The following is an 11,999-nucleotide window of genomic DNA, read 5'->3' as shown; positions in this document are numbered from 1 at the left end:
TGATATAAAAGAATGTGTTTGTCCGATTCGATCCAGCACATCTATATTGGCCGCCAGCTCCATCGACAACGAGCACACAACCTCGTCCAACCTCCCGCCCGCTGAATCGGACCACCTTCGTTCCTTCACACTTCCTTCACACTCAAACCGGCCGCTTCCTTCCATTCCTCGATACCCACGTATTTACTCTCGAGAAACGTCACTGTACTCGTCATCAGCTGCTGCCCTCTTGCAAAATAATCCATATATCTAAACCCACCGTCCGAAGATCTTGACCTTTGCCCAATCGGCCAAGACGAGAGTCCTGTTCCTGACAGAGTAGAGGGTAGACTGCGATACACCGTATCAGCACTGCTCCCTTCTGTGATTCTGACCAGCGAGCTACTCACAACATAGGCCGATCGCCAGAAGAGCATCGCGGCACCACCACCAGACGCAACGTTACCGTTGAAGAGGGGCAAGTCGGCGATAGCCTTCTCGGAACCAATGTAGCTGTGAACGAAGCAGAACATCAGTACTTCTCCCCGACATGTAACGATGATAGCTCACGCAAGAGAACCCTAGAAGAGTAACAAACATCAGCTTCGTCCGCGGATCATCCTAAATGAAATACCCACCTGGTGAGAGTAGTGGAAGGGAGTGAGCTTGGCAGCCCTGTTGAGTTTCTTGACGGTCGCCTCGATTTCTGAGGGATCGGCAGCAGGTTGAGCTCGAAGGTCGGCAAGCTGACGCTCGAGCTTGGCCTTTTGACCTAGCTTGTGGAACACGCTGGCGAGGTAGATACCCTCTTGACTGGCAACCTGTGCGGTGGGAGCATAAGAAGTAGCGGTACAGTCACCGAGAGCGTAGACACCATCGGCACCCAACATAGAGAGGTAGTCATCGACGAGAAGTCCACGTCGCTGAGTCTGAACTTGGGGAAGCTTGTTCATCAAATCTCGAGTGATCCGCCTGGAGGTGTTACCAGTGGCCCATACGAGGAGACCGTAAGGGATTTCTCGGATCTCCTTGTTGGCATCTTGGACGACGACAGCCTTGTCCTTGACATCCTTGACCATGGTTCGAGTGAGGACATCAATCCTGTTCTCCTTGAAGGTAGACTCGGTGTACTGGATGAGTTGCTTGGAGAAGGCGGGGAGAACGTTGGGGAGAGCCTCGATGAGGGTGATTCGGAGTCTGTCGGCGACTTCAGGGTACCACTTCTTGAGATCGTCCTAGAGCACACATCATCAGCTGCTATCATGTGTGGCCTGTGGCATTGGCTCACGATCAAGAAATCGTGGAGTTCACCAGCATACTCGACACCAGTGGGTCCACCACCAACGACGACCATGTGCATGAGTCGGTCGATCTCCTCCTCAGATTGGCCCTTGAAAGCGGCGGTCTCGATACCTATAAGAAGCGTTTAGTGAAGTACTCGATGGAAGCATCGCGACAAGACTCACAGTCCATGATCTTGGTCCTGACCTTGTCAGCATCACCAAGCTCCTTGAGGAAACAAGCATGCTCGTTGACACCCTTGATACCGAAGGTTTGGTTCTCACACCCGACAGCGTAGACGAGGTAGTCGTAAGGGATAGTGACGGAGTCGGCGGCGCCCTTGACGTCCGAGATGTCTGCAAGTCGCACCGATAAGCACGACTCACGACCAGGGCACAGCTCACTCACCTTGGAAGGTAACGGTTTTCTTGGCGGGGTCGACCTCCTGAGCCTCAGCCTCGTAGACAGACACCTTTCTCTTCTTGTGTCGGGTGATGTACCTGGTAGGCTGAATGATACTTCTGGGCTCAAGAGTTCCGACAGTGACGGAGGGTAAGAGAGGGGTGAAGAGGAAGTAATTTCGAGGAGAGATGACCACAACGTTGAATTCGTCGGTGTCAAGAGATTTGAGGAAAGAAGTCGCTCCCCATCCGGAACCAAGGACGACCAAAGTGGGCTTAGTGGGGTCCGCATCGAGTTGCTCAGGGGGGTGCGATTGCGCTTGGGTCACTATGGGCAGCACAAACGGGTCAAATCGGGAGAGCTTGACACGATGTGGACGTTGAACTGACCGTAAAGGAATGCACCGGTGGCAGTGAGGATGAGAACAAGGGTGACTCGACCGAGGTTCTGCATGTATCTCCTGAATCGGGTCAAGACGTAGGGCTGAAGGTGCAAGGTCAGACAAAGTGCAGGGGCGAGTTTATCACTGGTGACTGACCTTTGGGGTCACCACCTCGGCGCCTTTGGGAAGAGGTTCAGGTCCCGTTGGTGCCGGTGTAGGAGTAGGAGGCGGGACATTCGCTCGTCGTCTCGCAGAAGAGGTGAAAGCGGAGGTCTGCGCAAGAGGAGAGGTGTAGGCGAGTCGAGGAAGGAGGATGGATGATCGGGGGCCAAGAGCGGCACGGGCAAGGAAAGGTTGAGTGCGGGCTATATATAACGAAAGGATCTTATCAGTGGACCTGTCATTCCTGCCAAGACGCGTGTTTCTCAAACTGACCGAGTTGACGGAACGCCATGATGCTCGATGTACACGACGGTTTCGAGAGGTACACAGACGGGGATTTTCTGGAGTGGTGCTATTGCAGGAAAAGAGGGGAAAAGGTAGAAAAAGAAAGCAAGACCGTTAACGACGAATTGGATTCGAGCGAAACAATCGGTGATATTGGAAGCGACCTCGACGACTCAAAAACGTAAGTCAAACCTTTGGCAACCGGCGGCAATCGAAATCAGAAAACACTGGGATGTAAAGAAACGCGTGTGCAAAAGAGTAGTCTCTCGCATTGGTACACCAACCGTGCATGCCCGTCTCATCTACACTACTCTGCTCTACGGGTCACCCTCATCGACTCTGACTACGAAATCCATTCCTCCTGTCTTGCAAACATGATTATTTCTCCCGATGTGTCTTTCCAGAACAACGATAGCAGCGAAATGTCAGTGAATGATACCGGATTCAGGCATTTGGGATCTGCCCCTCCACCACAAATGACCCTTGGAAACTCGGTACAATTTGGCATGACGTGGGATTATCATTATAGGGCACACATATCTCCGGGAGGTCTGGACCGGTATTGCGGGGGGTCCATCTACGATGATGTGTAGCATGATAGCGGACCTCTGATCATAGCATGCAGGTCTGGCAACGTGCGACGATTAGGGGTCACACAGTTGAACGCCGGCTGATAGAAGGAGCAGGTGAGCGGTAATACGGACCTCGAGCGGAAAAGCCGTCGCCCACATCTCACGTTGTCGCTTGGCAGCCAGCCGTCTTTGGTCCGCTTGGGCTCTTCTTCGCCTTGGTCAGTTTACACCAAGGGTGGTCATGCGTATCTCTGACAAGCCAAAAGCCTTCCTTCACGGAACAGGTCTTGTACCATGCATGCGTCGATGTGCACATACAAGTCGCGAAGAAGGTGGACCATCACCCTCGCGGGGAATCAAGCTGGGCGCCACATCTGGCGGTCATCTCCGCGTCATTGTTCTTTCCCTCGTGGCTTGTCCTAACGTCTGTAATCACTCGTGCATGACAGTAGTCGTCTCTCCATCGTCTGCCTCTCAAATCACCCTCACTGGTCACACTACCTCACCTCATACCTTGAACACCATCGCCCGACATGGCAATGTCAATCCTGACTGAACCTATCAGGTTCTGCTTCCCCGCTGCGCCGATCGGTCAATCCTCATCCGACTTGCCCCTCTACACGAGAGAAGAATCGCCTGGCAAGTCGCGACTCGCGGGGGGCGGTCGAGATGGGAGAAGTACGTTGAAGAAGATGACTTTCAAGACCCTGGTCGCTTCGTATGCTTTTGATTGGTTCCTTGCCCTGGTTCTCTGGTATGTCAGTCCATCCCATAGAGAGGTGACTTCACTCATGTCCTTGTGCATTACATCGATACAGGGGCGTGCTCGCCATACTCAACAAATCACCTGGTCATAAACGTGAATTCTCCTTGACCGACACTTCGATCCAACATTCTTTCGCAGAACACGAACGGGTCCCACCAAGGTGAGTGTCGTACTGTGACATATCAGTACAACGGTTCTCACCGTGCGTGTCATCTTGACAGGTTGCTCGGATTCATCTCGGTTGGAATACCATTACTCTGTCTCATACCGCTCAGCTCGCTTGTCGCGCGCAATTCGTGGGATGTGCACAACTCGGTCCTTGGTGAGTGACAAACCCCTCACATCTTAATCTATCGGATGGCTAATGGCTTTCGCCCTTCCTCATTGTTCCTCTCGACATGGTTGTCTGATCCACTCGACGACTGCCCACATCGAATCTTCCCCACCTCACAGGCCTATTCACCTCCTTCACCGTGACCGGTGTCGTCACGCAGATCATCAAAATGTCAGTCGGCAGACCTCGACCGGACCTCATCGCGCGATGTCTCCCCGCAGCAGGCGCAACCGATCATCCTGTCTTTGGCCTATCTACAATCGCCATCTGCACGAATACCAACCATTTCATATTGAACGATGGATTCAAGGTGGGTCAGAGGGTTCCCCTCTTGTTGGTCGAGTCGGGGCGAATCGGTGCTGATGTCGCTGGATGATCACGAACAGAGCTTCCCGAGTGGACACAGCTCTTGTAAATTTCTTCTCTGCATGACGGACAGGGCTTTGAGCTGATATTAGCACTCAGTGTCGTTCTCTGGATTGGCTTTCTTGAGTCTGTACCTCGCTGGAAAGATGCATCTCTGGGACGTTCGAGGTCACAGGGTGAGTGTCCATCGAGCCATCTCTACTTCGTCACTCGGACTTGCATCTCTCCAGACCAATGATGGGGCATGTAGGGGTCAGGGTGCTGATGTGTCATGTTACCATAGACACGCGCATGGGCCGCTCTCTCTCCCCTGCTCGGCGGTGTGATGGTCGCCATCAGTCGTACCGAGGATAACAGGCGTGAGCAGAACCTCACATCGCTCCCGTCCAGTCAAGGACTGACGTGTCGAGCTTGCATGTCTCAGACCACTGGCAGGACGTATTGGTCGGTTCGTTATTAGGAACTTTCATCGCATGGGTATCTTATCGAACTTACTACCGTGAGTGCTCGACTCGTTCGTCTTGACACGTCTTCTGGAATCGAATTGAAACAAAATTCCGATTTGCCTACCATGTAGCCGCTTTGTCCCACCGCGAATGTCATCTCCCACTCGCACCTCGTATTGAGGTAGAAGACGACTCGGACGACTATGATTCGCACGCAGTGGGCCGGGATAGGGTGAGATTGTTGTCCGAGGAGAACAACGGAGGTGAGACCGTACCGAGAGGTAGTGAGGAGGAGGTGGCTCGGAGAGGTGCTGGGCGGTAGGTCAAGTGTCAGCTCATCGTGGTCGGGGTGAAAGGGAGGGTCTTAAAGCTAGATTGGGAAGAGACGGGGGAGAAGAGGTGGAAATGTATCAATTTTGTGGTAGCATCGTACAGCGATTGGAGAGTGAGAGACCAAACTACCCCTAGATCATGTATGTCACGGTGCGAGAGAGATGCGAACCACTTGGCTATCAGTGTGAGATGCACGACCAACGACTGTGGAGCGTTCTCGGTCAGTTTCAAATGAATGTTGTACAATAGTAGCGCAGTTGGCCAGCGAGTACCTCACGATCTCCGACTACTGGTTCATCGGTGGCAAGCGCAAGGCTGCTGTGTACAAGTACATGTTTCCTCTATAGCATACTAACTGTACAGTGACGAGAAATGAGAATTAAACTTTGGCTTTACAATTAAGAGTGTATGAGATGACGATGCGATGTGTTGCGTTTGTTGTATATATCTGACTAGATGAGACCGTTTCCTTGCGTGCCGTACTGACTAAAATGATGCTATCCAATCGTTCCGCTCTGCTGTCCAACAGCTTCATCCGAGAGACTTGCTTCTATACGTGCAATGTTCGTGAACCGAAAGAAAGCGAAGAAAAAGAAGAATAGTAACATTCTTCGCCCTTGCAATATCCATCTGGATCGCCAGAATCTTCTTTGACCATGTCCCAGCTGTCGAATGCTCCGCTGATATCTGTGAAGTCCCCCTGCACACGTTTATCGATCCTCGTCCCACTTCCCACCCGCTCCCGCTCCGGCAGTCTCTTCCTCCGGATCCCTATCTGCCTCGCCCCACATCTCACCTCCGGTCATTCCTCCAGGAGGCGAATTAGAGTAAGATACTCCTGATCGTCTCAAGATCATTTCGAGGTGAGTGATGTGTGCCACTGCCTTCCGGAGGATGATGGCTTTGGAGTCGGTCGGAAGAGCGGATGGTAGCGTGGTCCTCAACGCTTGGAAGCCGGTGTTGATGGATCTGCAAGCACGATACAATGTCAATAATTCATCTTCCTACTTTCGGTCATGACGTCGCACTATCTCCGATCTCATAGAATTGCTCGGTGCGAAAGACGAGATCCACTCACTCTCTTCTCTTTTGCTCAGACATGAGATGTGCCAACCTCCTCGATTGACCAGGAGTCGGCGGCATTTCCCTCCCCACCATGCCCTCTGGTCCCTCTTCCGAAGCACTTGTGCCGGCGCCAGGCCGCGACAATCCCGAAGTTGAAGATTGACTTCTTGGTCTGGTCAAATTAGGGACTGAATGACCTCCTGGACCTCTATAGCCGCCTGCCATATACGATCCCAGGACGAGCGGTAGGGAAGAAGGCGGGAGAGCACGAAGAGGCGGTGAGGGCATATCGTAAGGTCCTTGCGAGTGAGAGTGGGAATGCGAATGAGCGTGATGAGCATAAGTATGACCACGAGAATGTTGAACGGCTTCATAAGCCTGTCCGCGTTCGCGTTCACGCTCGAACTCGCGCCGTCGTTCACTCTCGCTATACTCGGGATATCGAGACCCAGCACCGGCACTTGGTGAACGTCGTGACGGACGATGCTCAAATCCGTAACTAGGTCGAAGATTCGGAGCGACCGCTGTACCGCTGTGAGCGCTATTGCTAGAAATAACGGTTGGAGGGCCAAATCTCGGGCTCGCGCGACTGGAACTTCCAGCAGACGATTCGAGTGACGGTGGTGGCATGTTGGAACTTGGTATAGCAGGTGGGAGATTTGGCGATATGGCGGAACCGCCCGTCATGGAGTGTAGCGGAGGCAGGCTTATCCCACTGCCAATCTTACCGCCACTGGGTAAACGTGAAATCGAAGGACGTCGTTCCCCCACTCGCGACCGCCATGTTTCTAATGATGTCAAAGAAGGAAATTCTCTATCTCTGGGGGAATGGGAATCCGACGAAGGGGAATATTTCATTGAACCACCGATGTTCGGTGGGGGGAGGTGAATTCGTGGTAGGGTTTCGGGCTTGGAAGCTTTCGAGGCGGGTTGAGCCATTTGACGAGAATAGGGATGGGTGCGGTAAGAGGATGAAGACAGAGAAGGGGGAGAGCGACCAACAGACGCTGGAGAGTTCGATCGACGAGGTTGTATTTGTTGTTCTCGTTGTCGGTCCCTCTCCCTGTCGGTTTCTCTCTCGCGCTCACGCTCGCGCTCTCGTTGCATGGCATGGTAAGAATTGTGGTGATGGGGACGGTGGGGAGAATGTGAAGGTGGCATTCTAGGTATCGGTATTGACGCTGCCATGGTCTTCTGCCCTGTGGGCGATGAATGTGGGCTGTGGTCCGGATTGGACCGCAATGAGGGAGATAACGTCGCCAGGTACTGAGATGTAGATTGAGTCACAGCAGCTGAATAATCTGTTGGCTCAAGTTGTCGACGGAAAGTAAGAGGTGGGGACGTCATCCGCCGGTTCACGTGAGAGCTTTTTGACCTCGACAAGGTTTCGAATCCCAATTGCTGTCAAAAGAGTGTCGGGAAGGGACAAAAAGGGGGGAAAGAACGGAAGAGAAGGGATGAATGCACGCAGCGAGTGTTGATCACTACCTTTCTTCTTCCTCGCTTCGATCTACCCAACCTAGAGAAAAAGTCCTTGAGACTCGTTTGAACACAAGGGCAGATTGACTTGATCTTCAAAGGTGTGTCGCAAGTTCCCCCCTGGAAGCGGAAAAGGGGGAATGGTGACTTTGTGCTGAGGTCGTTCTGCCGATGATGACGTGGGACAAAGGAGCGGATCTGCGATGATCGTGTGTTCGAGGTGGCAAAGGCAGTCAATGCCGGTTGTTTGCGTACCTGGCTGTTCGAATACACACAGATATAGGATTGCGGAAGTCGAGGGGCGTCACAGGAGAGCACACGACTTGAAGTTTATCGGGCTGAGAAGAGGGCAGAAACGATAGATCGATTATATACACTTCGATATCGACGATTCGATGACCAGCACGATAGATACAACCCGTTCTAGACGATGGTATCGAGGGAGAGAGTAGCGTTCCGCACCTCGTTCGCCGGCCGAAAGGGTGAAACGTGATTGACCTCACGGCGCTAGTTGTGAGCCGCTCAAACGTGTCTGTGTGAAAATGAGAATGTTACTCTGGGGCCAGCTGTTGACGTCCTTTGTGGGAACAATAGAAAGTGATTCGATGACGTCGGGGTGGGATGAAACGATCCGCCTCCTGCCTTTCACCAAGCTAAAACACACACGGTCTGCTTGCGGACGGGTGAATGAGGGATGGCACCGGACTGTTGTCAAGCACGAGGGATCCTTCTGTGGAAGCTGATTCTCGGACGCAGCGGTGTATCGAATACTGCCAGACTGACGATCGGGGGGATGGTGAGTCGTTATATATCGCGAGGTATGGCGGCAGCGAGTCTAGCCTGACTGTTGACTTCCCTTCTTCTGCCCGAATGAACCGCTGAGGTGGACAAAGACGCGAGCCAGTGATCCGCAACACAATCAATGAGCGTGATGTTGTGTGAATGCCTGCGGCGGGCACTATGTATGTTTCCAATTGGCTTAAATAGCCACTGATAGTGAGTTACTCTGTGGTAAAGTGAAGGGGCGCCGACAATGGCCCGTAAGCCAAATCACAAGGCAGGTCGTGGTCGTACACGTCTGTTGTCCTCGGGCCTGCCTGGTTCCGGTTGTAAAATGATGTCCACAAGTGTGGTGTAACACCGACAGGGAATGTCTATTGAGGCAAAAACAACAAGTCCGAACGCTCAGGACTGTTTGGTGTCGAACAAGCAGATGATGCGATGAGGGTGGGTTCAAATGAGGGGTGGGACGAAACTACAAAACAATGGCTACAAACGGTTGTGTCGAGCTGTTCAATATTGCACTGGCGTGAACGCAGTATCCCGGAGATGAGGGTCCTGGTTGGCCGAGGTAAGTGTAGCGATTGATTGGTGAACTGATAACGGAATGTCGTTTCTAAGCTTGTTTGGGGATCGGTCGATACGCGGAAATGGTCTAAGCTGCAGGGTACAAGTTTGTTAGAGTTGGCGATCGAAGGGGATGGTTGCTAACCACTGCACAGCTCGGGGATATAGCGGTAAAAGGGGATCTGGACATTGGTTGACAGTCCCAACCAGCGTGACCTTGATCACAGCTGGACACAGGATAGACATAGTCTGAATGGGTGCACTCACCTGCGATATGTGGATATGGCGAAGACGAACAGAGTCTGGTTATGTTTGGTAGGATGTTTGACGGTAAAGATGGTGGAAAACTCGGTAAGATGAGATGAATGTTTGGGAAACAAAAACAAAAAGTCCGACCAAGCGGATGATGAAAGAAGGGATCGACCAGATCTGCATCCAAGGCCAAAGCAATAAAAGAGAAAGGGAAAGAGACGAGACGTGATCAGTCAAGCGGCAATAAGGAAGTGGTTATTAACGTCGGGGGTACCGAGGACAATGTCTCCCTGCGCATGATTTATGTCTCTTTCTTTATGGGTTCTTTGCCGCCTTGCTCTGTCCTCCTCTCGTCTCCTCTCTTTCGGTCTTCGGTCTCCAGTGATATCTTTCCGTTTAACCTTTCTCGTCATGATCGAGGGTAAAAGCCCAGTCCGATAGCAATAAAATTATGATGCATACGATCGTGTCCCGATGGGAAATCCCGGATGCTAGAAGCAGATGATCCGACCGCAATTATCCCATGTAGGATTGGACGGGGTCCACCCGCATCCAGAACTTGTCTTGTGGTCCTGATCAGATGGGGAACGTAATAAGGGGTCCTGATTGCATGAGATCTGAGATCATGTCGACCTGCTACAGGTCATACGCCCTTGGGAAGTTACGCTGTTCCTCTTCGTCCCTTGCGTATCCTTCCAATGGACAAGAGGGCAGTAACTTGGGCCACCAGATCGCAGCTGTTGATTGCTGGGTGTATGTAAAAGGTCGATCCCATGGCGCACATCAGCTCTAAAGGGCAGAAGCCCCCCCCGGCATCCCGACTGGTCGATCTACATGGTCACTGCATCTTCACCTCACTCTGCTGCCTCATTCCCTTGGCCTTTCATATCATCATTGTTTTTCGCGCCCTGACACATGTGAGATGACGTGAAGGGATAAACCCGGCAACAGGGGAAACAGCTTAAACTTCGGAAGTTCTATCCCGAAAGCCAAGGTTCAGGATCTATTCTCGCAGTCCCAAGACGGCGTTGTTCGAGCGTGATCACCGCGTTCTTGCCAATTTCCATCCTCATTCTCCCCTTATACACATGGGTGCTGGGTCTCTCCCTGGGTCGATCTGTGACCTATCTGGCAGCACGACGAGATGTCTCGGTTCATTCAGCCTTGATTCCGAGAGAGGTCAGGATGATGAGATGTGATGAGAGGGTGTCGGATGAGATCGGCTGAGGCTGATCCTGATTAACGCTAAATTAGCAATGCAGATCTCGGCATGAGATCTTTTTGTTTTATATTTGATGCTTTTTTCTTCTGTTTTCGGTTTCACCCATCCCGTTATGATGGGCACCCACCATGATGGGGTTGAACTGCAGAACGGAACATGTTCTCTCTTCGACGATAATCGGAAATCAAATAGACGTGTACGTTACTTGGACAAATGGAAATAGTAGACGTTTTTAACCTGGGTGCCTACGATTGTTGTTGCGTGTGCGTGTATGTGTGCGTATGTTTCGTTACCTTTTTTTCCTTTTCCCTTTTCCCAAAGTTTCCGATCCCGGAAGAGACTCATCGTGTCGCTCTATCTCCCCAACCCCGTTTTCCCACAAGGACAGCTTCTGCATCGTCTACAGAGGTGTGCACATGGGTGACACGGAGCCTTTTTCAGAACCTACAGAAGGGTTTTTCTGTCTTTTGTCTTTCGTCTCTGTTCGGTTCAGCTAGTCTTGCACACGAATCGGAGCAGAAACAACGTTATCGTCGATCACTTCTTATGTCTCAGATAAACGATGTGGATTTGTTCTTTCTTTCTTTCTTTCTTTCTTCCTTTCTTTTACGGGAACTCCGGTGGTAAGGAGACCGGAGGGACAACAGGACGGACGAACACGACCCGATGGGATGAAAGAGAAATGAATGTCAGGGCACAAGGAGAAGAGGTGGAAGGGAGGCGGCGGGCTGATCATTGATCCCATCCTATCTATGTATGTACAGCACGATCATCCAGCTGTGCTTCATTCCTAGTCTTTCCGAATCTTTACGTACAGCACATGTATATTTGGAGTTGATCGATCGAAGGGAAACCTCGCGTAGGGCCCCAGTAAAAACCACCGGGGCGGGGAGGCTCGGTTGGTTCATGACCGAGGTGGGATCGATCGTGCCACACTTGATAAGCTACAGTCGTTTCGCGTTCATCCTCCCTCACAAGGAGAGAAAGGGGGCTTCCATCTCCTTCCCAACCGCAGTCTTGTGATGGACGATTCACACCATCCAGATCCCGTTTTCGGATCTGACATATATCCTCGAGACGTATTTCCGACAATTAATAATGAGAGAACAAGTCCATCATGGTATCGTCATCATCAACCTTACCCTTTACGTACAGCACTGACAGCGCCGTCTCAATAATTCATCCACAATTGATCCGGTACTCGTACTGTACATCGAGGTAGGTATTTGGCGGCTGTATTCATCCGTCTCAGTTTCAGTTTCATTTCCATTATTTTCGCGACAATCCGCCGAGCACTTTGAGCTCCGTCGCTCCGTTCTTCAAGTC

The 11,999-nt window shown here is 51.7% G+C and overlaps 3 protein-coding genes across 3 annotated transcripts; 1 reads left to right on the top strand and 2 right to left on the bottom strand.

Moving 5' to 3' along the window:
• Positions 1-249: 249 nt before the first annotated feature.
• IAR55_004353 (uncharacterized protein) lies at positions 250-2,498 on the bottom strand (the record flags this gene model as incomplete). The annotated part of the gene is made up of 10 exons (XM_066947452.1): positions 250-330; positions 390-492; positions 550-560; positions 618-1,214; positions 1,268-1,392; positions 1,446-1,616; positions 1,669-1,989; positions 2,052-2,145; positions 2,201-2,409; positions 2,480-2,498. 10 exons carry the CDS (start codon positions 2,496-2,498, stop codon positions 250-252), a joined length of 1,731 nt encoding a protein of 576 aa, XP_066801866.1.
• A 1,098-nt stretch (positions 2,499-3,596) lies between these two features.
• On the top strand, positions 3,597-5,297 carry IAR55_004352 (uncharacterized protein; the record flags this gene model as incomplete). Its single annotated transcript, XM_066947451.1, has 9 exons — positions 3,597-3,817; positions 3,882-3,989; positions 4,051-4,151; positions 4,283-4,473; positions 4,550-4,574; positions 4,629-4,705; positions 4,813-4,888; positions 4,954-5,028; positions 5,107-5,297. The coding sequence occupies 9 exons, from the start codon at positions 3,597-3,599 to the stop codon at positions 5,295-5,297; spliced, it is 1,065 nt and encodes a 354-aa protein (XP_066801865.1).
• A 721-nt stretch (positions 5,298-6,018) lies between these two features.
• IAR55_004351 (uncharacterized protein) lies at positions 6,019-7,561 on the bottom strand (the record flags this gene model as incomplete). Its single annotated transcript, XM_066947450.1, has 2 exons — positions 6,019-6,277; positions 6,387-7,561. The coding sequence occupies 2 exons, from the start codon at positions 7,559-7,561 to the stop codon at positions 6,019-6,021; spliced, it is 1,434 nt and encodes a 477-aa protein (XP_066801864.1).
• Positions 7,562-11,999: the final 4,438 nt, after the last annotated feature.

This window comes from Kwoniella newhampshirensis, chromosome 8, assembly GCF_039105145.1.
Source record: "Kwoniella newhampshirensis strain CBS 13917 chromosome 8, whole genome shotgun sequence".
NCBI lineage: Eukaryota > Fungi > Basidiomycota > Tremellomycetes > Tremellales > Cryptococcaceae > Kwoniella > Kwoniella newhampshirensis.
The sequence above is the reverse complement of the archived record's forward strand: the minus strand, read 5'-3'. Positions and strand labels throughout refer to the sequence as shown.